This window comes from Talpa occidentalis, unplaced genomic scaffold (genome assembly GCF_014898055.3).
Source record: "Talpa occidentalis isolate TD23 unplaced genomic scaffold, MPIMG_talOcc4v2.1 talOcc4.2, whole genome shotgun sequence".
NCBI lineage: Eukaryota > Metazoa > Chordata > Mammalia > Eulipotyphla > Talpidae > Talpa > Talpa occidentalis.
Window position 1 is genome coordinate 83,165,115 of NW_023602073.1, and position 27,325 is coordinate 83,192,439.

The 27,325-nt window shown below is 35.6% G+C and overlaps 1 protein-coding gene across 4 annotated transcripts in view; it reads left to right on the forward strand.

Annotated features, from left to right (window-relative positions):
- The window catches only part of SMAP1 (small ArfGAP 1), a 143,348-nt gene that overhangs the window by 67,040 nt on the left and 48,983 nt on the right, over nt 1-27,325 (forward strand). For 2 of the 4 annotated variants that reach the window (XM_037519943.2, XM_054698914.1), the window contains exons 5-6: nt 6,608-6,688; nt 12,879-12,959. In XM_037519943.2, the coding sequence (XP_037375840.1) occupies nt 6,608-6,688; nt 12,879-12,959 (162 nt within the window). The remainder of the gene's footprint in view (nt 1-6,607; nt 6,689-12,878; nt 12,960-27,325) is intronic. The other 2 variants (XM_054698913.1, XM_037519944.2) reach the window with 1 other exon arrangement.

The window sequence follows — 27,325 nt, forward strand, 5'->3', positions numbered from 1 at the left end:
GCAATAAAGTGTACAGAAAACTGTAATCCTAATCTCCTAACTCCCTCAGTTTTGTTTTGGGCAAACAGCTAGCTATTAATCTTTGGGAGATGATGACATTAAAATTCACTCAGTTTTTCTTGTTCCAGAGTATCTTACATATTTTGAGTTTTACTGTACCACTGCTCATCTTTCAGAATTAAACTCCTAAAATTTAATTTAAGTACATCCTTGAGTTTACAACAAAGATTTTAGTTTAATTGTCCAATATGAATTTCACATGAAATTACTTTTCCAATCTGTTATGAGTAGTGTATAAAAGATAATAATATATTTGTATATTTAAGTAACGTAATTAGTAAAATAAAAAGGCTAACATTTTATAACAAAAATCAAACTAAATTATTTTAACTTAGCTATTATTGAAACAGTGTGTCTGTTATAATACAAATATGACAGCACTAGAAATTTTTTTGGGCTCTATTTAATAAATCTTAATATATTAAGATTTAGGCCTTTTCTATATATTTGGTGATTAAATTTATCAAGCTCTTTGACTCTCCTAATGATAAGTTTAATTGTTATTTATTTGTTTGTTCAGTAAATATATTTTTAGTTTTTGTATCTAAGCCATGCCCTCAAATATAATTGATACTGGAAATCATATTTTTAAATAATTTATGGACTCCTGAAAATCTTGAAATTTCAAATATATTGATAGTTCATGATAGCAGTTTGATAACTGTTGTGATGAAATCTCTGCTTAGAAAGCATATCAAAGAATTTCCAAAATGGGTTTGAAATAGTCTCTTGTTAGTAATTCACCCATATGGTATTTTTCAGTGTTTTGGAGTACCAGATTTTATTCATTCTGTTAAAAAGGGTGGTAGTAAAAAAAAAAAAAAATCAAGAAAATAATCTTACTTGAAAAGGTAGATGAGCATTTTGCCAGATGGCCTTCAAATAATCATACTGGTCTTTTATAATACTTGATTGCTTTTAAAAGTGTATTTGCTTACCTTATCTTGTTAGGTGGGAGTTAGAAATTTGCTTTTTCTGACCAGTTTTTCTTTGTAGGAGGTGAATTTGTACAGTTGTATTCTCTAAGAGCGTCTTCAAATATAGTTTACTTTGATAGTGGTGTATAGGAGAACCTCTGGGTTTACATACAGTTGAAGTAAGTTCTGTAACTCATTTGTCCTGAAGAATGTCACTGGGTTCCCACTGCATATTCTCTTATGGATGGAAGGGGTGAATGCCAGAGGGGTTGAGAATAAAGGGACATTTATATAAGATTACTGAATTTACTGATACCATCCATTTCTAGTGAAATTTTCTAAGGTCAAAGTCTTGTTTTGTATTTGTGTAAAAGTACTAGAATTCAGTGAAATGAAAATTAGCATCAAATTATAAATTCTGAATTTGACATAAGTATAGATAATTATCTGAAATTTCAAAAAAATGTTAGAAAATCAGTGAACTTTTGAGCGCAATAATAGCTGCAGAAATTGGCACTCCTTTTGAGATGCTCTCTTATTCCTCTTACTGTGACAATCATATTTTCTGTTTTGATAAAGATGGTGAGCAAAACAGAAACAGTGTGTCTCAGAGAACTTCACTTGAACCAAGAATACTGATAAGAAATCAGATCTTTATCACCTGGACTGCAGGTGATAGCATCTACTATCAGAAAATATAGAAAGTTCTTTGGGAGTACCTAAAGTGGCTGCTTCAGTCAGACTGAAGAATGCATACTTCTGTGAGAAAGCAGTGTCGACTCAAAATTAAAGGATAGGTAGGAGCTAGTAGAACTATGGGTAATATCAAACAGGAAACAGTAAGAGAATCTTTATAGGAAGGAGAAGCTGACTGGCAAGTTCAAATCAGGAGGAATGGTGTTTGACATAGTGTAGCCAGGGTGTGAAGGCTAGAGAGATACAGGATGATGACTTGGTTACATTAACTTGGTTACATTATTTCTCTAGGTGATATGTTATTCAGAAAATAGAAACAGGGGGCCTCCCCGGTGGCGGTGGCGCAGCGGTTGAGCGCTGGGTTGCGAAGCTGCCTGCAACCTCTGCAGTGCCAGTTCAATCCCCGGCTGCTCCCCGGCCACTGGAGGAGGGTCCCACATGGCGCGCAGACCTCTCCTGCCGCCCGCTGCTCCCCTCAGCAGTGTCCTTCGGTCCTTCTGCCTGCTCTGCTCCCCGCTCTGGCTCTGGTGAATTCTCTCACCCTCCCGCGCTTCTGACTGTACCCAGTGCATGTATAAACCAAACAAACAAACAAATAATAAATAAATAAATAAGACATGCCTCTAGAAAATTAAAAAAAAAAAAAAAAGAAAAAAGAAAATAGAAACAGGTACTACACACAATGTGATTTATGCAGTCAAGCTAGGTAACTAAAACACGGCTAAGCAGGTATTATAAAATCGAGGGTGGCTTCCTATTTTCTAGTTAAGGAGTTTGAACTCTGTCCTAATATAATGTATGTGAACTAGTTAAGTCTTCAAAATAGGGATATGCAGTAATCAATCATATTTGCATTTGAGAATGTCAATTTAGAGAAGGGCAAGCCTTGGGGCAGAGATTAGTGAGAACTAATCCAGGTGACAGGTGATGGTAATATCGTACTAGGATGGTTACTGGAGGTGATGAGTGGCAGTTTTAAGAGATGTAGAAAAAAGCACTCAAGAGCAACTAGTTCTTGCCTTTATATTTTTTCCTTTCTCCTTTCCTCTGCCCCTTTTTCATTCTCTCTCATCTGTCTCTATGCATGATCCTGTCTTTTGCTTCCAAATGTCAATTTGTTGACTTCTATATTGTTATTCCTTGCTTACATAATATACCTTACTCTGCTCATTGACTTTTCATAAGTCAAATTTATAGGGCTGTACAATAATTTCCATATAGTAAAAGGCACACAATTTAAGTTTAGGGAAGTTCTAAAAAGCATAGATTCTTGTGTAGCCACCACTACTACAGTCAAACCTGTCCATCTCTTCAAATAATTCCTTTGCACCTCTCGCCTAACATCACTGGCTTAGGTTAACCACTGATCTGCTTTTTAATCACTGTATATTATATTTGTCATTGCTGGGGTTTCATATGAATGCTAACCATCCACTGTGTATTTATTTGTGTCTGACTTTTATAGTGTTTTTGAAATTCACCCATTTCTGTGCGTACTACTAGCCCATTCCTTTTTTACTGGCAAATAGTAGTTCACTTTATGGTATACCACAGTTTGTTTATACATTTATCTGTTGATTTGTCCCTTGACTTTTCAGATGTCTTTCTTGAATAAGTCTCTTTCCCCACCTGGACATAGTATTACAATTTTGGGTGCTGGAGTCCAGCTCTGACTGGGGCAGTGTCCCCGCAAGGACGAGACTGCGTCGGCAAAGTAGAGGGATGAGGGGAGAGGGAGATGAGGTAGATGAGGTAGTGAGGAGACACTGACACTTGATCAGGGTGCAGACATCTCCCGCTAAGAGCCTCAGTGGGACTTTATACATCAGAAATTGTTATTTGATCATTACATCATGCAATCATGATTGATTTTACTTTTACATTGTTTCAGAAATTATTAATGATCATTAACAGTGCACAGTCCTTTTTTTAATTTTCCCAGTCTATGATTAACTTGGTCACTTGGTTACATTAACTTGGTTACATTATTTCTCTAGGTGATACGTTATTCAGAAAATAGAAACAGGTGCTACACACAATGTGATTTATGCAGTCAAGCTAGGTAACTAAAACAAGGCTAAGCAGGCATTATAAAATCGAGGGTGGCTTCCTATTTTCTATATAGAACCAAAGGGTCCCAGTGTCATGGGAACTGTATGTGGTGTGTTTCTCTCGTACCATTTCGCCTCCCAGGGCGCCTCAGGGCCTTCTCTAGTGGGGACTTTTAACCGGGCTCAGTTCCATCAGTTCTATCAAGTGTGGCTTGTTAAAAAACTCAGTGTTACTCATAGTAACTGAATTACAAATTAGAGGACGTGAAAAATTATTGGGAATTGTTTCATTATCAATCATGTTAGAAAGTACTTTTCTCAGACTCCTGAAGTGTGCATTACTGGCACTAATGCCACCACTCATTGTGTTATTCTAAAGCTTATAGAAAATTTCCATGGTTTCAATAACTGCCACAAACAAATGAAAGGAAGTAGCAGGAGCCAGCTGTGGCGTTTTCTGACTTTTCAGAAATTTCCCCCACGCCCGGACCTTGTCAGACAGCATGAGTAGCATGGCCCACACCAATTGGGGAAGGTTGTTAAATGCCTTATTAAATCATTGATATTTATGGACTAGTTTTCTATTATTTTTTTAGTTTTATTTCGTTTCTATTTAGTGTTATTAGTATAGTTTTTTTAATCAGTTTTATTAGTTCTTTATTCCTTTGGAGTTAAAAATGACCAAATCCATTTATTATCTCAAAGGAGAACAAGTACTTTTACAATGAATTATCTTGTTTTATATTTTTATGTTCAGTTTTTGTATGAACTTGGAAAAAAAATCTTTTTGATACTGTTTATCATATTTAGTGATTTCTTGTGCCTTTTAATTTCATTTTTTTATGTAAAAGGCAGTTAAAGATCTCTAGCAAATAAATGTCCATTACGACAAACCAGCTTTCAAGCCAGACTTAAGGCACAGTTTAACCTTTCTTTTTTTTTAAAGATTTATTAATACATACAAGAGCTGTGGGTTCTAGGCCAGACGCACTGGAGAGTTAAAGGAATCACCGGAATCACCAGAGGGAGAGTGGGGAGCAGAACAGGTGGATTAAAATACACTGAAATATACTGCTGAGGGGAGTAGCGGGCGAGACAGGAGATGTCTGCTGTGCTTTGTGGGTTAGCTCCCTGGCTGGGGATTGAACTTGTGCTGCAGTCGCTGCCAATAGCTTCACAGTGCTGAGACTTAACACCTTGCACTACCAGGGAGGCCCCAGTTGAACTTTTTTAAATGAAAGATCACAATTTCCTTTGTATTACATCATTTTTTTCTATGTGTAGTTTCATTAGACATCACTAAATGACTAGTCTGTATAATTATAACAGAGTCAAGAAAGATTGTGCAAGAGAAAAATCTCCAAGGTTGTGATTTAAGAATTATACAGCCATTACTAACTTAGTAACAGGCAGATTGAATGAGGAATTGTCATCTCACAATCTTATTTTGATATTACATAATGACCTTTCTATAATAACATCTTCTATTTTTAAAAATTCCTCATTGATACTATTGATATGACAGGGAAATACAGAGATGTCAGTTTCATGGTTCCAAAGATCTACCATGCCGTTTGTAAACTTATTTCAGGTATATATTTGGTAGTAAAGATAAAGAGAGCAAGAAGTTAATGCTTCCATTAAAGTGATCAACTGCACATATAGAAACTGGGTGGGAAGATGTGTAAAAAAGCTTTTAGATGAAATGTTTTTCATGTATAAATTGCCTCTACTGCATATATTACTTCCTCTTAAATGTTTTGGTTAATTCAGCAAGTACAGCACTGGAAATGATGTTTGTGCATACTGACATTAAGGAAGGAAGTGTATAAATTGCTTTATGATAAGTCCTTCTGTTATAGAGCAACCCCGATATTAAACGGGTTCCTGGCTGTGGGTCCTCACCCGCGCGCTTTAAAGGGACTTATGAATACTCTACTACAGACACACGCAAAAGGGTTAATAAAAGGTTTATTTACAAGAGAAAAAGAAATAAGGAAAATGTACAACTCAGGGAGAAAATAGGGAAAATAAAGTCTTTAATGCGTCCTACCCGATCCGACGACCTGGAAACCCCAAAGTCACTCTCAGAGCTAGACGGACGCCGCGAGCTGGCCGAGGGCCCCAAAATGGAGAGAGAGCCCCCAAAGCCCACGTGTCTGCCTTTTGTATCCACCTGGCTGCTTAACCCCACTCTCAGGTCCCAGCCACCTTCCCTTTGGTGGTGATGGGATTTGGAGTTCCCAGTGTCTTTGGCTTTGACCTGGGGTAGGGGTGGAGTCCACAAAGCCTGTATGGAATTTGCTTTGGGACTGCCTTTTCCCCCTAACACTTCTGCTGCTCAGCTGTTCCATTGCATTAATTCACTCTTTTTTCCCTCCCAGCCTTCTGTTTTCTTGAACTGTTAATTATAACTTTAATTACCTTTTACTATTTCGACTGTTTTTATTTTCTATTTTTAAAACAGTTTTTATAAGAAAAACACAAACTCATTTGTGCTCACCCCCCTGCTACTTGCAACAGTGTATCATGATGCTTCAAACCTCAGTACTACAGTGTTAACACTCACTAAGAGCTAATCATCAGGGGAGCTTAATTATTTTTGAAATACGTTGATTTTATCTGAGTACATTTAAAATTTTATATCAAAGAAATCTATTTAAAATCATACACTATCCTGTAGTAAATCCTTTTACTTTTAGAAATTTCACAGAAATTTTGAAAAAGCAGTATACTGCTTGATTTATTATTTTCCTTCGATAACATAAACTTCAAGTGCTTCTTTATCTCAGAAACATGGATTTTTGTTTCTTTCCTGGACCTATCAGTTCTTTTTACCTTATTTTTGTATTTTCTCCTGACTTTTCACCTGGCATTCCACAGATTTCCTCCTCTGATGCTCCTCTTCAGCCTTTGGTATCCTCTCCTTCTCTACAAGCTGCTGTTGAGAAAAACAAACTGGAGGTATGGTGGATGCATGAGATAGTATTTAATGATAAATGAACTTCCTTTCGCAGTGTACTATAATTTGGGACTACTAAGAATAATTGTTTATATGTTGATTGATCTCCAGTATTAAATATATTAAATACAACAGTTTTTAGAATAGTTCCTATGTTACACATAGGTTTAAAGGGCTTTAAGCTACAGTGATTCATTGGTACAAAATAGATATATAAAAAATAGATTAAGAAGATACTAGTTTTTAGTTGTTATTTTCATTACTATCCTATAATAATAGGAACTTATAAAATAGTTGCCAATAAATTTTTGATCTACTAGGGAAATATTCACTTAAAAATGGTTTCTTTCCACACTTCTGTTGTTTTTTTATGCATTTTTTTATTTTTTTAAGTTTAGTAACCATCCTACACATACACTGTATTTAGTATGGAATCATGAGTTTAGAATCATCAGTCATAACTATTAGAATGTGTTTGGGATAGAGGTGATTAAAGTGCATGATACTACCATTATTTTAAAGTCATCCCTACAGTATTTTAAGGGTTTTAGTTTGACTCTTCACCTTTTTTTCTTTTGTTATAACTATTTTAAGGAATTAGTTTGAGGCATTCTTTCAATTAACAGTTCTTCTGTGTCTATTCCTTGATAAATTGTTCTGCTAGACATCGGGGATAGAAAGACAGAAAAGCTGTAGCTTCTGCCTTCAGGGAGCTAAGCTAATGGAGGAAAACTGGCAGCTTTACATTAGAATATAATGTGCGCTATTGTCACCTGAAAAGGGAGTAGACCTGGAGCCCCTCAGTCTGATCCCACCCTCCAAAAACACTGGCAGATGGCTGTAAGCAAGCTGTTATCACACCGCTCTACCCACTGATAGGTGGACTTCTAAGAGGAACAGTGAGGAGCAACCTCTAAGCCAGTGGTGGCACTCCTAGCCAACTTGTGGTAGAAGGTGGAGCTTTTCAAACTGCACAGAGTGGGGGCTGATGAGAAAGGAGGAGAGGTTGACTTGACAGTTTAGCTGCCTGGAAGCTTTAGCAGCCTTCAAAACACCTCAATTGTTTAATTGCCCAGAAACTGCAACAGTTTAATTGGTCAAAAGCCCCAGCAGTTTAATTGTCAAAAACCTCAGCATCTTCACTGTCCTAAAGACTGCAGAGGTTTGATTGCTCGAAACCCCCACAGCTCAACTAGTCAAAAGTTCAGTGATTTTAACTACCCCAAATCCCAGCAGTTAAACTGTCCTCTCTAACCCCCAGCAGCTTTCCAAAAGACTCAGCAATTAAACTGTCAAAAGTCTCAGCTACATCATTTTTTCCCTCAGCCCTCACTTGGGGTGGAGTTTGAAAAGCTCCATCTTCTACAATCAGATTGAGTAGGTGCACCACCACTGGCTTGAAGTTTGCTCCTCACTCTTCATCTTACAGACTGAGGGGCCCTGACCTCATGTCTAGGAAAGGGCTCATGAGACCCTCCAGTCAAAATTGAAAAGAAAGCCGCACAGACACCGTTGAGGCAGACAAGGAGTCAGCTTTTATTTATTAGAGAAAGATCAAGAAAAGTGGGCCCCCAAAAAACAAAACACCCCTGGGATCCTGGGACTGAGGGTCTATATCGGTTTTAGGAATGGTGTTTGAGAATGAAGGAATTAAAACTTTATTGGCTGAGAAGGCAAGGAGAGAAAACTTGGCTAAAGACCATTTATTTTTGCTAGTTTTGAGCACAATCAGCTGTAGCTCAGTGGTCGTGCAGGGCTTATCACCATCTTCAAGGCAAACATCTCATGGAGGCTTTGTGCCTGCAGCTCAGGTTTGAACTGGTCTTCTCTCAGGTCTATGATTTTTTTCTTTTTCTGGATCTGTACATTCCTTTTTTCCCCCATAGCAACCAACTTGAAAAGCTCTGGAAAAATAACTCAGAAATGGTAAAGAGACAAAAAAACAAAACAAAACAAAAACAAAACCCTACAAAACCAATGTGAGCAAGTGCCCTTGCCTAGAGTCATCAGGTTTTTAGCTTCCTGTTTACCAGCTGTGGGAACAACATTATGTCAAGAGTCCTGTCTTGTCATTGTACCAGGATCCTTTCTTTCTCACTATGATTGACATATGCTCACTTGTATTGCTGTTAATACAGGAAGCATACTTTTGGTGCATTTTAAAATCCTTAGTAAACATTAGGTATAAGGATTAGGTTGCATTCTAAGTCGTAAAACTCCTTGTGGAAAAAAAGAAAAAAAACCTGTGGGCAAAATGGAATGTTCAGGGATTTGTAGGTAGAATGATTTATTTGGAACATGTAGAAATGGGAGAGGAGACTTTTTGTGAACCTTCTAAAGGAGTTTGGTCTTTGTTCTGGCACTTTAATGAGTTCTAAGGATAAGCGGGATGACAGGATCTGATTTTCATGTCATAACACTACTGACTATGGAAAGTGATATTTGTGCTGATGCGTGTTGAAAGTCTTTAACCTCTTGCCCCAATTCATGAATAAAATGATGGCAGTATGTGTTAAAATGGAGGCAGAGGAAGTTGTTTTAAGAGAACTTGAGAAGATAGAATCCGTGAAATTAGTAGGATTGTGGAGGTGCTTTGGAAAGCTTCCATGATTCCCAGTTTCTGGCTTGAGCATCTAGCAGACGAGGGTGCTATCCAGGGAGAAAGGATACACTCTAAAGAGGAGGAATAGGTTTGAGGGAAAGGGAAGGGGAATGAATTAAAAGTTGGCATATTGAATATCTGGTGACTGTAGGACACAGATACTGAAAGGGTTAGAGAGTCAGAGCAGTGAAATTACATTGAGTGACAGGTAGAAAACAGAATGGAAAGCTGGGTAGATTTGAATTTGATTTTGCAGAGCAAGAGTAATTATGAAGAGACTGTCCACAGTTTTTGAGCTTGACATCATGTTTGGAGGTGAACAGGTGAGAGTGGTTAGAGTTGTTAAAGCAGACCCAGGAAAGGATAATTCCAGGAGTGTGGGGCTTGCCGTGAGCAAGTGGAAGTTTGTCAAAGGCAGCTTTAGTTTTTCAGAATTTGCCCTGAAGCCAGCTTTTTCACTTGGGAATCATTACTCTTTGAACTATGTGGTTCCTGCCTCCAACTCTTAGAAAGCAGTGGTCTAATTCAGTGGTTTCCCAGGTCTGATGTCTATAGCCCAGGGAGTGCCCCAGGTAGTCCATTAAGAATATCTTTTCAGACTTTTTTCCTTACCCTTTTAGAATTTCTGTTTTTATGTATGTTTTACAATGTGCATAATACAGTGCTATATGAACTTTATAAAAACATACATATGGTTGAGCATATATGCTCACAAATTTTTTTTTAAATAAATTTTATATTCCCCATACAATTGCAACCCCCTTATTTTGACCCAATCCCTCCCCTCCCCGCCCCCCACCCCCCATAGAGTGTCTCTGGTTCATAGTTTTTTGTTGATTTTGATTTTCACTTTCTTATAGTTATTCATTTTCCTGGTCCCTTATTTAAGTTTTCTAGATTCCTGCTATGAGTGAGACCATCCGGTATTTTTCTTTTTCTTTCTGGCTTATTTCGCTGAGCATGATCCCTTCCAGCGCCATCCATGTTGCTGCAAATTGCATGTGTTTATCTTTTTTGAATGCTGAGTAATATTTCATGGTGTATATGTACCACATCTTCTTGATCCAGTCATCTATTTTTGGGCATTTGGGCTGTTTCCACAGCTTAGCTATTGTAAACAGTGCTGCTATAAACATAGGGGTGCAGGTGCTCTTTGGAATTGATGTTTCTGTGTCCTTTGGGTAAATACCTAGGAGTGGAATTGCTGGATCATATGGAAGCTCTGTTTAGTAGGTCCAGAAATCTTCACACAGCTCTCCATAGTGGTTGGACCAATTTGCACTCCCACCAACAGTGCAGGAGAGTTCCTTTTTCTCCACACCCTCGCCAACATTTGCTGTTGCTAGTTTTTTTAATATGTGCCATTCTCACTGGTGTAAGATGGTATCTCATGGTAGTTTTGATTTGCATTTCCCTGATTACAAGTGATGGTGAACATTTTTTCATATGCCTGTTGGCCATTTTATGCTCACAAATTTTAAGACAGTAGTACATAATCAAAATTTTTAGTTACCATAGCTTTAATTGAATCAATTAAATATAGTTTGATTATAATGAATTAAATATGTACTTTTTTCTCTCTTACAGGACTTAAATATTTTTACCAGTTTCCTTAGGCAGGAAGCCTTGTTTCACTATCATTTGTATATATAGCACTCAAGTTTCGGGAACTTGTATTCTGTAATCCAACACTGGTATATTTTGTTCCTGCTGAGAAAGAACTTTAAAGTAACTTAGGTTCTCACAGTGTTCTTTCATCTTTCAGTAGCTTTTGATTCTATAGATGGTAGTCATCTGTGGGTCAGACTGTATGATCTGAGTTTGGAACCCATGTTTTTAACGTTACTTCAAAGCCTGTATCATAATACACAGTTGGAATCAGATTAGATGCAGCCATATTGATAGCTGAAATTCCAGTATTCAAGAGCATGAATTGTGCTCTCCTTTTGTTAAACATAGTTAATTTATTTTTGGTAATTTTATGTGCTCACCAATCAATGAGTAGGAAGATCAGCTCCTCCCCACTCTTATGACAATGGCTTCCGTTAGTAATAACATACCAGTGAGAGGTTATGAAACAACTTATTCCCAATATATTAGTGAGAAATGTGCAGTCATGTTACTTTCTTCACCAAACTTTACAATATCTAGGAAACAGTTTATAATGTGAAAAGATTTTTGCACATCTCATTTACATATATAGTGGCAATAATATTACTTATCTCATAAAACTGTTACAGGGATTTAATGAGTTGAAACAGTGTCTAGCACATACTAAAGGTTCAGTAATTATTAACTCTTGTAATAAGAATAGCAACGATAATAAATAGCAAAGCTCCACTGGGCAGCAGTGAAGAGTGAGCCTTGAGAGTTGGGGCTCTGTAGTGTCAGCCTTACCACTGATAGTTGTGTTGCTTTTTGAGTTATTTCCCCAAGATTTTGCTACTTCATCTGTAAAATAGCCATAATGACTTTCTCCCTCAGCATTATTGTAAAATCTAGATAAGACAATAAAATGCTTATCACTTTACTTTGACCGTATGGACTTTTATTATGTCTCTACATTATGGTATGGGAATTGCCAATATTATCTTTCCTCATTTACAAATAGCAAACATTTTATTCTTGGGAGAGGTTATGTCAAACACAATTTTATTGGCACATGTACAAATGCAACCTTTATGTAAGTTTTGTTTGTTTACTATTCTGCCTTTCCTAAAGATTAATTGGTTTCTTTTTGTGTTTGCTGCCAGGCAGTTAAGGTCTAGATCAGTCCTCTGTCATAACAGTCATCCAGTTCCAGGTTTCTGATCATCTCTTGTCTCTAAATACCTTATGAAACCTCTTTGTTTAATTTTTACTTCATTTTCCTTTTTTATTTTTTTTTTAGCATTTTTATGGCACTTAAGTTTTTAATATTCTGTCTCATCCTTGGAAATGCAAACTGTGAACATCATAATAGCATTATAGTTTCCTTAGACTAACTAGTCAATTGGATCTGGTTCCCAAGCATATTCTTAATTTTTTTCATGAGAAAATGTTTATGTATGCCCTTTGTTAAAGCATACACCATTAATGGACTGAAAAAGTTTTATGGTACTTTAAAAAATTAGTGATTTTACCCCTTTCCCCTCATGTTTATTTGTTTATGTTATAATCTGTTTTAATCAGTATAAGGCATTCTGTTCCATCAGTTGGTTTGCTTTTTCTTCTTCTTGAAATTTCAACTTTATGGTTACTGTTAGGAAGTTTAACCTTTTGTGAAGGTACAGTTAGAATTTATAGACTAGAGATCTCATTATTTAAAGCAAATAGACAAATTCACAAAACAAATTCTAAGCTATCAAAGAAGTTCTAAATTGGCTCACCTCTGTCCTTTTTTTTTTTTAAGATGTTTATTGTGTTGTCACTGTAAAACCTCAATGAAAGTATGAATTTGCTATGTTTATTTTTATATCAGTATCACTGGATATTGTCATCAAATATTTATGCCTTTTTCAAATGATGCCTCAAACTAATAAAATAAATATGTGTTAAAAGCCGACATTTTTAAAAAAGTAAACTTACAAAAACTCTGGGCTGTGTTTTAGAAAGAAAAGGAAAAAAAAAAGGAAGAAAAGAAGAGAGAAAAGGAGCCAGAAAAGACTGCAAAACCTCTTACAACGGAAAAGGTAAAATTCCATTTTCTTTTTAATCTATAAAGATTACTATCTTATTTGTATACTTATTTGGGAATGACTTTTGGAATATTCATGATAAGCAAATAATCATTCTTTCAACTGTATTCACTGACTACTTGTGCTAAGCATGGCCTTTTAGCTTTTTTTTTTTAAGATTTATTTTATTTTATTTTATTTTATTTTATTTATTTATTTATTTATTTATTTATTTATTTATTTATTTATTTATTTATACAAGCACTGGGTACAGTCAGAAGCGCGGGAGGGTGAGAGAATTCACCAGAGCCAGAGGGGGGAGCAGAGCAGGCAGAAGGACCGAAGCACACTGCTGAGGGGAGCAGCGGGTGGCAGGAGAGGTCTGCATGCCATGTGGGACCCTCCTCCGGTGGCCGGGGAGCAGCCGGGGATCAAACCGGCGCTGCAGAGGCTGCGGGCAGCTTCGCAACCCAGTGCTCAACCGCTGCACCACTGGGGAGGTCCACCTTTTAGCTTTTCTTATTGTGTGATTTGTAATTTCTTACATATGTGTGGGCATAGATCATAAGAGTTACTTGAGGACAACTTTTCTCTTACTAATGACATAAAGAATGTTGTTTTTGACTTTGATGTACAGATATCAGTGAAGTTTAGAGAATGAAGTCATACCTGAAGAGGCCTTCTGAAAATATTTCATACTTTAAGTTAGCAGCTGAACTAGGTTTTGAAGTATAGATAGGATTAACGTAGAAGGCAGGAGTAAGTAGATCAGTTGAAAATAACATTCTGAGGACAGGCATGAAAGATGGAAATAGATGAAGCATATTTAGAAAATGTGAGTAGTAGAGAAAAGTATGTGTGTGTGTGTAACTGAAAGTGGTAAAAGTTAACACGAGAGTGTAGATTGAACTCAAACTATAGAGAACCTTTAATTCCAGGTTGATTCTTCTTTGGAAACAAAGATTATAGGTTGCATTTCAAATTCTCTAAAGTAAATGATGTACTTACTTCAGAAGGGTCCTTTTGGAAGATTATTTTGACAGTGATATCCACGATAGGTTGATTAGGCAAACTGGAGGTAGGAAGAATATTAGCTCTTTGTAAAGAGATTAGTTAAATGACTATGGAAGCTTGGCTTTGAATGAATTTCATCATACAAACTTAATAAGGGAATTGTTAGTAAAGGGAGCATCCTTGATTTTGATTACTGAAATACTAAAAATTTCATTGAGGTATAAATTATATAATGGAAAGCACAGCTATTTAAAGTATATAACAAAAATATATACTGGCTCTTTGTCATTTGTTGGAACAATCTACCTTCTAAGTTATAGGCTATAAACATGCCATCAGTATTCCAAAACTCCTTTTCCTTCCATGTGGTAATCAAAACTATCTGAGGGTCTGACCCTTCACCTACCTTCCTAGCATTCTTCCCTCCATTCCTCCTGTCAGTAGGGCTTGTCCCATTGTCATTAAACATACTGTCCATCTCTCTGTTCCTGAATTGCTTTGCTAAGAATGTTCTTTCTTTGAATTGCTGAATTGCTTTGCTAAGAATGTTGTTTGCTAAGAATGTTCTCCCACCATCTTACCTAATTTATTCATGCCACTTTTTCAATAATACCCCTCTAATCAACCCAAGTAGGTAATGCTTCTACCTTCCTCGAAATTCTGGTAACATCTGTACATTTGATTTATTACTTCCTACCTAATAACTTGATTATATCTTCCTACTTTGTGTTATTCTTTGATAAATTTTCTTATCTAATGCAAATGCATAGATACATGTTTTGTTTTCTGTGATTATGCATCATCAGTCAAGTAACTAAGGGAATTAGGTCTGAACATTTTTTCACATTTTTATTAGTTTATTGTGCATAGTAAATACTTAGGATGAATACATGTACATTGATCCATTGACTTTTTTTATCTCATAATTTCTGTTAGTGTCTTCATTCAAAGATCCTGCAGAACAATTAATAAACTATATTATTAATTTATTAAATATTAAAGACATAAGACTTACTCAGTTGAAGTCTTAAAATTATTTGAAATAGTTTAGTTAGTTTCTTTGAATGTAACTATTTGTTTAGTGATAGTACTGAAGTATTATGATATGTTAAATATCATAATACTTTTTAAAAGCACTGATTAACTTGATGATAATAACCTGATTACTTAAATAATTCCTATCTTTCTCTTTAGTAACTTTCTCTTTAGTATGCATGAATAAGAAGATATAAGTGAAATCTCTTTTAAATTTACTGTTTGCTTATAAAGGAATTTTAAAAACAATAGGTTTCTTTGGTTTCCAAAAGTTGGAAAGAGCAATATAGAGAGTTGATGTAATGCCTTATTATACTTGGCAACCTACAAAATTTAACCACTTTTAAAGCACCCATATATTAATTTTGTCTTTTTAAGAAAACAATATTTTGCCATTTAAATATGGTGAACATTTGATGTAGTGATCTTATCCATTGCATTGCACTTAAAGATTTGCCTTCTGGAGAGACCATAACAGTTACTTGAGAGTGAGTCTCTGGACTAAGAGCTTGAGAAAAGAGTAGTTCAGGGTATATGAACATTGAGGAAGCTGGCACTTTTCTTTTACTGTCTCCTTTCAGTACTAAGGTTTTATTAAATCTGGTTCATACCTTGTCTGTTGTTCTTGGCTTGACTGGCAGAGGTCTAGGATGCCTGCCGCTAAGGGTGGGAGCCTTGCTATAAGACTAGACACATAGGGTGAAAATTTTAGCTCCCAGCAAAATTCTGTGGTCACATTAGTGCAGAATGTATAAGAGGAGGCTGCATTAAAAACTACCACTGTAGGAACACTGAAAGAAAAATAATACAAATACGGAAGCTTTAATTCATATATAAGGCTTTTTTCTCTATGTTCTATCTGAGCTGATATATTTAGGGGGAATATACAATGTACAAATGAGAAATTATTAGTAATATTTGTGAAAATAGCAATAGTAGAATAATTCAGCATCATAAAAATTGCCTTTATTAACTATTTGGTGTGTGCCAGGAACTGTGCTTAGGTGTATAATTTATATGTACAGTGGTACATATACAACTTTTATGTAAAGTGACCATCCATGAATTCACCCCCTATGTCAGAAATATTATATAACCAGTACCACCATAACCTTTCCCAATCAAAACTCACTTTCCTTACTTTCCCGGAGGGAATCACTTATTTGCATTTTAAAAATAATTTTGCCCTCTCTGCATATATCTCTAAATAATGTGGTTTGATTTTTTTGCTATTTTTGAACATGTGAATGAAATACCACAAATACGTTTTTGTGTTTTATTTTAGTTAACATTTTGTTTGTAAGAGTCAAGTATATTGTATAATGGTAGAGTTTATTTGTTGTCTTGTAGTATTTAATTTTATGATTGTTTATTATTTTTCCCTCCCACTGTTGATAAACATTTGGATTGCATCTAGATTTTAGCTGTTACAAATATAAGAGTGATATATAACTTATTGTAAACACTTGTATTTATATATGAGAATGCATTTTTTATTTATATATTTTACATCATTGTGCATTTTTGTACAGTGTATATGTTTTTTCTCTCAATTGTAGTCCCCATAAAATTCCTACCACCAGTTCACCCATGAGCCATCACATAGTCCCTTCTGCTCTTTCCTCCCCCTCCCTTGCACAATGTCTCTGATACATAGTTGCCTGCTAATTTTTTAAAAAATTATTATTTTTTTCCTGATCCCTTATTTGGTTCCCCTATAGTCCTCCTTTAAGTGAAACCATTTGACATTTTTCTTTTCCTTCTGGTTATTTTGCTGAGCATAATCCCTTCTAGCTTCATCCTTGTGCCTGTGAATGGCCTGAGTTTCTTTTTTCATTGCTGAGTAGTATTCCATTGTGTATATAGTCCACATTTTCTTGATCCAGTCATTGATTTTTGGGCATTTGGGTTCTTTCCATAGCTTACCTATTGTAAATAATGCAGCAATAAATGTAGGGGTGCAGGTATCCTTTTGAATTAATGTTTTGTGTTCTTTGGGTAGATTCCTAGGAGTGGAATTGCTGGGTCATACAGTAGCTCCATTTTTAGTAGTTGAGGAAACTCTACACAGCTCTCCATAGTGGTTGGACCAGTTTGCACTACCACCAGCAGTGTAGGAGAGTTCCTTTTTGTCCACATCCTGGCCAACATTTGTTGTTGCCTGATATTTATTTATTTATTTATTTATTTATTTATTTATTTATTTATTTATTTATTTATTTATACAAGCACTGGGTACAGTCAGAAGTGCGGGAGGGTGAGAGAATTCATCAGAGCCAGAGCAGGGAGCAGAGCAGGCAGAAGGACCGAAGTACACTGCTGAGGGGAGCAGCGGGCGGCAGGAGAGGTCTGCGTGCCATGTGGGACCCTCGCCAGGTGGCCGGGGATCGAACCGGCGCTGCAGAGGCTGCGGGCAGCCTAGCAACCCAGCGCTCAACCGCTGCGCCACCAGGGGAGGCCCTGTTGCCTGATTTTTTAATATGTGCCATTCTCACTGGTGTAAGATGGTATCTCATTGTGATTTTGATTTGCATTTCCCTGATTTTAAGTGATGTGCATGTTTTTTCATATACCTGTTGGTCATTTGCTTTTCTTCTTTGGAGAAATGTCTGTTTAACTCTTAAAAAAATCCATTTTTTGGCTGGATTGTTTGCTTTGTTTTTGTTGAGTCCTGTGAGCTCTTTGTAGATCTTTGTGAGCAGTCCCTTACCAGTTGCATTTCTTGAGGATATACTTAAATGGATTGTAGGGTCATAAAGTTTATCTTGAACTTTTCCCCAAGTGTGTACTTGATGTGTTCTGGTTACTTCACATTCTTTATAACACATTATATTGTCAGATATTTGCAGTCTAGTGGATATGTGATGATAACTATGTTTTTAATGTCCATTTTCTAGATTACTAAATAAGATTGAGTTCCCTTCATATGTTTATTACCCATCTAGATTTTTTTTTAAGATTTATTTATTTTATACAAGAACCAGGGTACAGGCCAGATGTGTGGGAGGGTGAGAGAATTCACCAGAGACAGAGCGGGGAACAGAACAGGGAGACTGACGAAATACACTGCTGAGGGGAGCAGCCGGCGAGACAGGAGAGGTCTGTCGCACCATGTGGGACCTTCACCCAGCGACTGGGGATCGAACTTGTGCTGCAGAGGCTGCGGGCAGCTTCGCAGCCCAGGGCTCAACCGCTGTGCCACCAGGGGAGGCCCTAGATTTTTTTTTTAAACCTAATTCCAAAGAGCTCTGTGTTTATGTATATTTTGATTTTATATTTGTGTCTTTAGGTTCCTTTTTGTTGTATTTTTAGTCCTTTTGTATATTTTACATTACTTTTAATGAACTGTTTAAGGTTTCCTAAAAAAGAACTTGTGTGTTTATATAGAACTCTGTCCCATACTATCCTAACTAGTGAGTTAATAACTTACGCTGATTTGTTAGCATCTCGTAAGGACTTCTTATAAACGTGTTTTTCTTGAGCAGCCTATTACTATTGTTAAAATTATCCTTTTTACTTAAGTTTCACTGAAGTTTACATATTTGTGTTGTGCCAGTGTTTATTACTTAATGGGTTCAGCTGGAACCAGGTTTGCTTTTATTTCCAGGTGGAGAAAAGTAAAACCTAAAAATTTAATGAATCAAGATTAATGAGGCACATGCTTTTGACATTTAAATAAATGTCTCTCCTGTATACTTTAGATATTCAGCTAGAAGTTTTTGATAAATTTAACTTTTTAAAAGTATTCTGTCATGTTTGACATTTCTAGTTCACTTAGTTTAAATTTATCTACTAGACACTCTCCAAAGTAGCCAGTGAGCTCTGTGTGTGTATATTTTCATATAGATGAGAAATACACTGTTAAAAGAATGTATATGAGTTCTCTTTTGTTTTAAACAAACATATCTTTATTTTTCCTTTAGAAAGTTATAAGCTTTACATTGTTTCTTAAAGGTGTGCATCTCAAAACATGGAAAATGATCAATTTAGTCAATTCCTTGTCAGAAAAAAAATGTTAAACCCTTTTAAAGTAATTGCTATTCTGGCTCCAATTATAGTGCTATCTATTACAATCATACACACACACATAATGTATTAAGTTCTGAAACTTCTGAATTGTATCTTAAAAAACCTTTAATGTAGGAGTCAGCTAACTTTTTTCAAAAATACAAAGAACCAGAAAGTATTTTAGGGTATAAACAATATGGTGTCTTTAAAGACAACTATGGTGTCTTTCACTCAGCATGTTGCTTATAACACAAAAGCAGTAAATGAATTTATTCCATTAAAATTTTATTTACAAAATCTTAGAAGCTAAATTTTTTGAGGTCTTTGCCTCTCTAGCTCCCCACATTGAAAATTGGTGCAGTGGAAGAAACAGGATCAGGAAGAGAGCCAGGTTCAAGTCCCTGTTCTTGGTTAACTGTGTCCTTGGCAAAGTCATATGCCCAAACCTTCTTTTCTTCATTTATTAAGTGATAAAAGTGCTGCTTTGAAACCTTGGGAGCTTCCTAGGTGAAATCTGAAACTTATCCTTTTACACAAACAAGGAGAGACCAAAGACTCAGTTCAATCCAGATGGTTAGGTAGCAGTTAATAATAAGGAAACTTACTTGTGAGGCTTGTCTTAGGCAGCTGCAGGAGGACTAAATCTCGGCACCCAAGCAATAGAATCTTGTTTTTTAGAAGCCTTAGGTGAGTTCAATCACATATTAGGTCCAGATGTTCTCAACAACACCTTACTCTCTCAAGACTGCATTCTAAAAAATGGTTCCCACTGTGGAAATAGTGGAAAAAAACGTACATCCCAAAGAAAGAAGAGGGAGGTGAAGGAGCCTCCCATTGCCTGAGTCCAGCTCTGCAATCAACCAGTGATCATGTATGTCCTCTCTGTCTCCTCCAGCATAAGGTTTGCTTAGATGATTTCTAGAGAACCATCTGGAAATAGTTTTAAATTTGGAATTATTGATTCTACCAACTAAACATAAGAATAGATTCCTAATATCTGTGAATATATCTTTAAAGATGTATTTAAACATGTAGATATTGGGCCTCCCTGATGGCGCAGGCAGTTAAGCACCGCAACGTGAAGCTGTCCGCAGCCTCTGCAGTGCCAGATCGATCCTCGCTGGCCAGGGAGAAACCCACATGGTGCAGCAGACCTCTCCTGTCTCTCCCGCTGCTCCCCTCAGCAGTGTGTTTCATCAGTCTGCCTGTTCTGTTCCCTGGTCTGTCTCTGGTGAATCCTCTCACCCTCCCGCACATCTGGCCTGTACCCCAGTTCTTGTATAAATAAATAAATCTTTTTTTTTTTTAAAAAGTAGACATCTAAAACATGACTTTTCGAACTCTGAAGAGTCGGTCCCCCCCCCCAAAGATTTATTTATTTATTTATACAAGCACTGGGTACAGTCAGAAGTGTGGGAGGGTGAGAGAATTCACCAGAGCCAGAGCGGAGAGCAGAATAGGAAGACTGACAAAGTACACTGCTGAGGGGAGCAGCGGGTGGCAGGAGAGGTCTGCGCGCCATGTGGGACCCTTGCCCGGCAGCTGGGGATCGAACCAGTGCTACAGAGACTGTGGGCAGCTTCGCAACCCAGCAGTCAACCACTGCGCCACCGGGGAGGCCCCTGAAGAGTTGGTTTTTATTCCGTGAATTCTCCCCATTATTTCAAATTGGTTTCTTATCTACTTGCTGTTCTTTTAATCAGTGGTTTTCCTGTTCAAAACAAAATCTAATTTAGGAGGAAAGATACTCAGTTTTTCTTAGTACAAGCTACTGCTGTATTTATATAGAACATACACATCTATCTATATATGAAATTCAGAAAAGACAGGGTTTCTTTAAGTATTTCTATTTAGTTATCTCTGTCTGTGTTGCTGTATCTTTGGTTTTACATGTAATGGGTATGTTAACAGAATAATTTAACTTATTCTATCAAAGTGAAGCTTTTATATTTTCACATACTTTCTTAAAAATCTAATTATAATGAGAATTTATAACCTAGTTATACCATAGCTGGCAGAGCTGAGAGTTAAATTAATCTCCTGACCAAGTCTAGGCTCTTCCATGTTTACCTTCTAGTATCTTGTTAATATTTTTCAAAATACTTTAAAAGTGTATGTCCTTTAACGTAGCAATTCCAGTTGAAAAAATAGATTCTAAGAAGTAATTGCAGAGTTGTATACCGATTTTATATACAGATTTCATTATTCATTTTAAGAAGAGCTTTACTATGCTCAAAAAAAGATAAAATAGGATAAATCCATTCAGTGGAATGTTGTTCTACTGAAAGGCATAGATACATTTATCAGTAGGAAAGGGCATTCAAGGTATATTATTGAATGACAGAGGAACAGAATAGATTACAAAACAATAATTTAATCTATTATTGGGTACATATATTTTCATCTAAACAATCAGGAAAGAACATTAAAATGTTAGTGATAATTTTTTCTGAGTGGTCAAATTTGTGGGTTTTTTTTTTTCCTTTTTCTAACTCCTTAAAAATATATGGGGAGGTAGAAGAGAGGTGATTAAAAATCCATAAGGTTTTTTTTTTTTTTTTTTTTTTTTAACCTACACAATCTCTTGGTTAAAGAATGAAAATCTGTAAGTATAGCAAGCAGAACATGTGTTTGTTTTTTTCCTATTAGGGCTACTCTTGTGATCTTTTCTTTTTCAGAGGAAAAAAATTTTTTTTTTTTTTTTTTTAAATACTGCATGGCTAAAGAATTCAGTGAATAAAATCCAACTCTCCAGAGTTGTAAAAAACCATCTTTAAGGATATAATCAGATAATGTTTGGAAACTATTCCTATGTTTACTAGACTTCTAACCCTCTGAGACTCAGTTTCCTTGCACAAACCAATCAATTAGTTAATTTTTGAGTAACTACCACATGTCAAGGTACCTAGGGATGGAATGGTGGGGGAATGTACGGTGTCTTGTATGTTTAGCAACAAATATTCTAGTCAAAAATGTCTTCAGATATTACATTACTGTATGTTTCTTGTGAGCAAAATAACTTTTTGCTGCAGAATAGCTGATTGAAATTTTAGCTCCTTTTCATGGAGCTTGGTAAAATAATGCATGCCAGTCTGTTGTCCAACTAATTAGAGAGCATCAGCAAGAGCAAGGCTAATTTTGGATGTAGACATCTGTTTCTAGTAGTTTTCCTTAGTTGCTAAAGGAAATAATACAGTTATATATATGAAAAAAGGTTATAATACTGCCTCTGAGTGGAAGGTAAAATATAAAATCAATTGAAACCAAAATTAGCATTTTCTTAAGTAGAAGTTGTCTAGTCAAGTTTATCTTTTAAAATCCACATGTCTTTTCATCTTAATTTCTGTGTAATTAGAGTTATCTGCATTTTGTAGACAAAACTGAACAGGTGTTAAAATAAAAAAATTGATTATATAGTCTGAGTCACAGAAAGCATTAGCCTAAAACCATAAACTTTGTTATCTTCATCTTCAAAATATTGCTTTTGTGGTACTCATAATTATTCATTTAGATTACTGCTTTTATTTGAAAGTATTGCAGTACAAGAACTAGAGGCAGAAAAAGATTCCAGTTTCATCAATGTGAATAAGGATATTTTATCTTCTCATTTATTATGCTCTTAAATGCTTCTCTCTACCAGCCATTTATACACTGTGTTTGACTACTCAATAATTAAAGATTAATGTTATGTTTTCTTAATTACATAAAATTTCTATTATAAAAATTTGCTATATTGTTTACCTTTTCTTCCCCTATTTATCCTTCTACAATCCCTATCCCCAAATAAAAACTGATAGGGAAGGACTTGTACTTTGAGTCCTAAAATTGTAGTGCCCTAGATGTATTAACACGTTTTCTCTATTTATACCTATTTAACATTTTTCACATGTTTCTAAATGCACAAGAATGGCTAGAAAAGTTCAAAACCTATTTTTTATCTAACTTATATATTGTCTTCTTTAAATTATCCCTTAATTTATTTGGTGAATTTGATTTACCACAGATTCTGACCAGAAAGTAGAAATGTGCGGAGATGAAAGAACTAGGTGTTGCTCCTCTCATAAGTGATGGATCCTTGTTCTGTAAAAAGTACCCACTTCCTATATAAAGAAACCCATGGCCTTGTGAGTTCCAGCTCTGCCTAATTTGTCACCAGAAAATGCCTGATTCAGTTATATCATTGCCTTTTAGAGTTTTCTTTTCGCTAGTTTTATGGCTTCCTGCTACCACCCTGACCTTTATTATTATTCCTACATTTAACGATTTTAGATGTTGATCTGGAGAAATAAATAGGAAATCTCTTTTCTGGTAGCTATGATAAGCAATCTTGAGGATTTGCCCCAAAAATCCCAGAGTGACTTTTTACATGTAGATTATAAAAACAAGTCTCATCACATCCTCATATCAACAGCTGTTGAATCTGATGAGGACATTGATAGCAGTGAATATTAATAATCTTGTAGAGACCACCATACATTCTTTGGCTTTTTCTCTCTGTGTGTGCCTGGTACTCTCCAGACCTTTTGTCATTGAGTTTCCATTTAGATTCATAAACTTCACAGCTTTGATCAAATGTCATTAGAGCCTTCAAGTATGCCGTTTTACCTTCTCTGTGTCAGTTCATCTGAACTCAGTTCTTCAGTAAACCATCTGACTCTTAATCTCCTCCCACACATTCAGTCCGCCTCTCTTTATTGTATAAAATATGCTGTAGGATTGAGTGGGTGTTACTGTTCTAGCCACTGTGATATTCTGTGTGCTTAAGTGTAAGGCTGATGAAAGTAATCTTTAAAAGGTATTTGGTCTGATAGCTTAGTTGCTTTCAAGTAGATTAATGCTATCACCATTTTGTATCCAAATAGGGGGTGTGCGTGTTTAGAGATAGAAAATATTTGGATTGAATGCATCAACTATTAGGAATCCTGCAGTGTACAAGGCACACTAAAGGTCTGGAAGGAATATAAAAATGAAGACCGAACTTACCCTTAGGATCTTAAAATTCAGAATGAACACATGATTGAAAGGTATGATATAAAAAATAACTAGCAAAAGACTGATACAGCAGAAGTAATCTATAGAGTGTGGAGGTTTAGAGAAGCGATAGGTAACTTTTGAGTTTATTAGGAAAGTTCATGGAGGTGGTTACATCAGACATAAACTTTGGAAGATTGTTAGGCAAGAGGAGGGAGGGCAACATGTGGAGGGAATAGCATGAAAAAAAAGATTGAAATTATGAGGTGTATTTTAGCAATAGTGTATAATCTAATTTAACTAGCATGTAGGACAATAGTGGGATATAAGACAATGATAATATTGAGAGAACCTTAAGTTTCATGATAAACAGTGGACTGCATCTTATTTTGAGTAGGGCAGTATATTGATTTGAGCAATGTTTTAGTAACATGATATCTAGAGTGTAATATGTGTGTAGAGTGTAATATGTTATCAGTCCAAAGGGAGATCATTGAGGCTTGATGTAGAGTGCTAGCTATAAAAGTACTTCAGCTAATATGCTTCTTACAGAAAAATGATTAAGAGACTTTTGTATTAAAATGCATTTTACTTTGCTTTTTAACAGATGGCCATAAGTGACTGTTGTATCATATCCATTCATTTATTCATTCAACAAATGTTTATTAAGCACTCTGTATAGATGGCACTAAGGATACAGTATTAAAACAAAAAACCCTGCCTTCATAAGGGAATATGTTTCAAATACATAAGTTCTTTACTAATAAAAGTTAGTGTGTTGTTTAATAATTACAACCACTATTGCATTTGTATTACCCAAAGCCTGAAATGACATTATGCTAACTCTGTATTTTACTTCCTGAAAGCTATTTTAACTGATCATTAGACTATAAAATTTATAGCATTGGTGAAGATTTGATTTTAACAGTGAATATACATTTACATACTTTTTCAAGGAGTTTTAATAAATGTATATTTCAGATAGATTGATGATTTATGGACACTGCATTGAAGGTTAACAAATCCTCTCAATTTCGTTTCTCCTCCAACCAAGAGATCAGTTCTGTTGATGGGACCTCATTCCTAGAAGTAGTTCTCAAACTACATAAGAATCCTTCCACTGTTAACTTGATCTAAAAGACCTAGGATGGAGATAAATGCCGCAGGAGTATATTCTACCATTTTCCTACTTCTTAAGCACGAATCCTGTGCTTGTTTTTTTCTTACTATACTTTGGGACTTTATTTCTATAGCATTGTACACTTTGTCTTTAAATTCCTGGAACAGATTGCTAGAAAGGGAAGCAGTCCTTCCTTCAGAATTGATTTGAAAACTTGGAGAGAGATCTAATTGGTTTCTGTTCTTTTGATGTCTCGGAGATTTAAAAGTGATTTATATAACGAAAGTTCCCTGCATTGATACAGTATTGGACTTCTCTGCTTGCCTCTAAGTTCTTATCTATGCTCTCAGAAACTGGGACTTTTTCTCTTTACCCAGAACTCTGGATCAATCTCATCCCCATTAAAAAGATCCTTTTAAATGGCAAATTTCTAGGCACTTGACTAATTGAGAGTGTTTTGTATTTCTCTTTTGTTTGGTTTTATTTTTATTCCTTTTGTAAATGCTGCATTAGTAAATTCTCAGAGATGTTCACAAAGTTTAAATCCTCTTTGGTTCAGTATCTTTGTGGATTCTAAAGAAATACCCAGAAAATAAATTTAATGTTTACTTGGCACTGCCCAGCTGCTTTTTTTAATATCCTGAAAACCAAGTAGAAGCCAATAAAGTTTGTAAAGCAGTAAAGGATTATTATTACCCTTTAAGCCCATTTCAGAAGACCCAAAAAATACTGAGAATTTTCTTTGAAACAAAGTTTTTATATTATAAAATCTTTTTTTAAGAGTTATCAAGGTAAGATTTACATTTATATAAATGTTCCTTTATTACAAAATCATAAATTTTGTAATAATTGTTTTTTAACATGTATTATATTTGCAAATGTAATTTAGTCCAGTATTTTCATTGTATTACACTTTAAATGAAAATGGAAGATGATCACTTTTCAACCTTTTGGCTAAGATCAAGTGAAAATAGAAAACGTCTACAAACCTATAATTTAGCTTCAACAGTTATCAGCTCGGGCCTCCCTGGTGGCACAAGGGATTAAGACACAAACTATGAAGCTGCCCACAGCCACTGCAGCACCTTTCGCTCCCCGGCTGGCCAGGAAGCATCCCACATGGCACAGCAGACCTCTCCTGACACACCCACTGCTCCCCTCAGCAGTGTATTTCCATCAATCTGCCCGTTCTGTTTCCCACTGTCTCTGGTGAATCCTCTCACCCTGCACACCTCTGTACCCCAGTTCTTGTATGCATAACATAAATAAATCTTTTTAAAAAAAAGTTATTAGCTCATTCCCAATCTTGTTTTACCTTTCTTTACTCTCCCAATATTATTTTGAAACTAATCCCAGAAATGATATCATTGTAACTGTAAATACTTTACTGTATATCTCTAAGATTTTATCTTTTTATGTTTTATTAATAAAACACTTTCTAAAAGGATCTTTTAGAAATTTGCCATTATCAGAATGCCATCATAAATACTAAAAACAAAAAAAAAAGTCATCTCTCTTCAAAGGTCCTATAAAGTGTTCAGATTTTTAATTATCTCATACAAGTCAAGTTTTTTCCCCAGTTCGTTAGTTTGCATCAAAATGCAGATCATGTTGTATGTCTTTTAAGCTTTTTATTTTTTAATGTTTTGTTGAGGTAACATTGTTACCTGTGTATGATTCAGGGGAATAGGTTCACATATCCTCAGATGTACATCATCACCATGCCATTCCCACCAACAGAGCATCCATATCCTTTTAATCATTTCTATTCTAGCAATTCCTCTTTCACAGTTCTTCTTTTTTCCCTGTTATTTACTTGGGTAAAAAAGATCTTTTCGTTTCTGACATTATGATTTTATTGATTTGTATTTCCTGTAAATAAGTGTTATATATTGTATTCTCATTTGAGTTTTTTAAACTAGGCTTTTTTTAATTATTATTTTTCCATTAAAAGGCACATGTCTGCTGTTTCTCTCCTTGTGACTGTAAGCCCTTTTATCTCAGTGTCTATTTCCAAAAACTCACCAGGAGCTGCAAATTTTAAATATCCTAATTGTATCATTTCTTCCCCATTTAGTAGTTGAAATATTTCTAGTGGTTTGTTACATGGTGATATAATTCATACAGAAGAGGTGGTAGTATTCTTTCTCTTAATTTGACAGCTTTCAAAATGAGTTGGTTCATAAGCATTCTCCATTCATCTCCAGTTAGGACTACTTTGTTCTCATTTTAT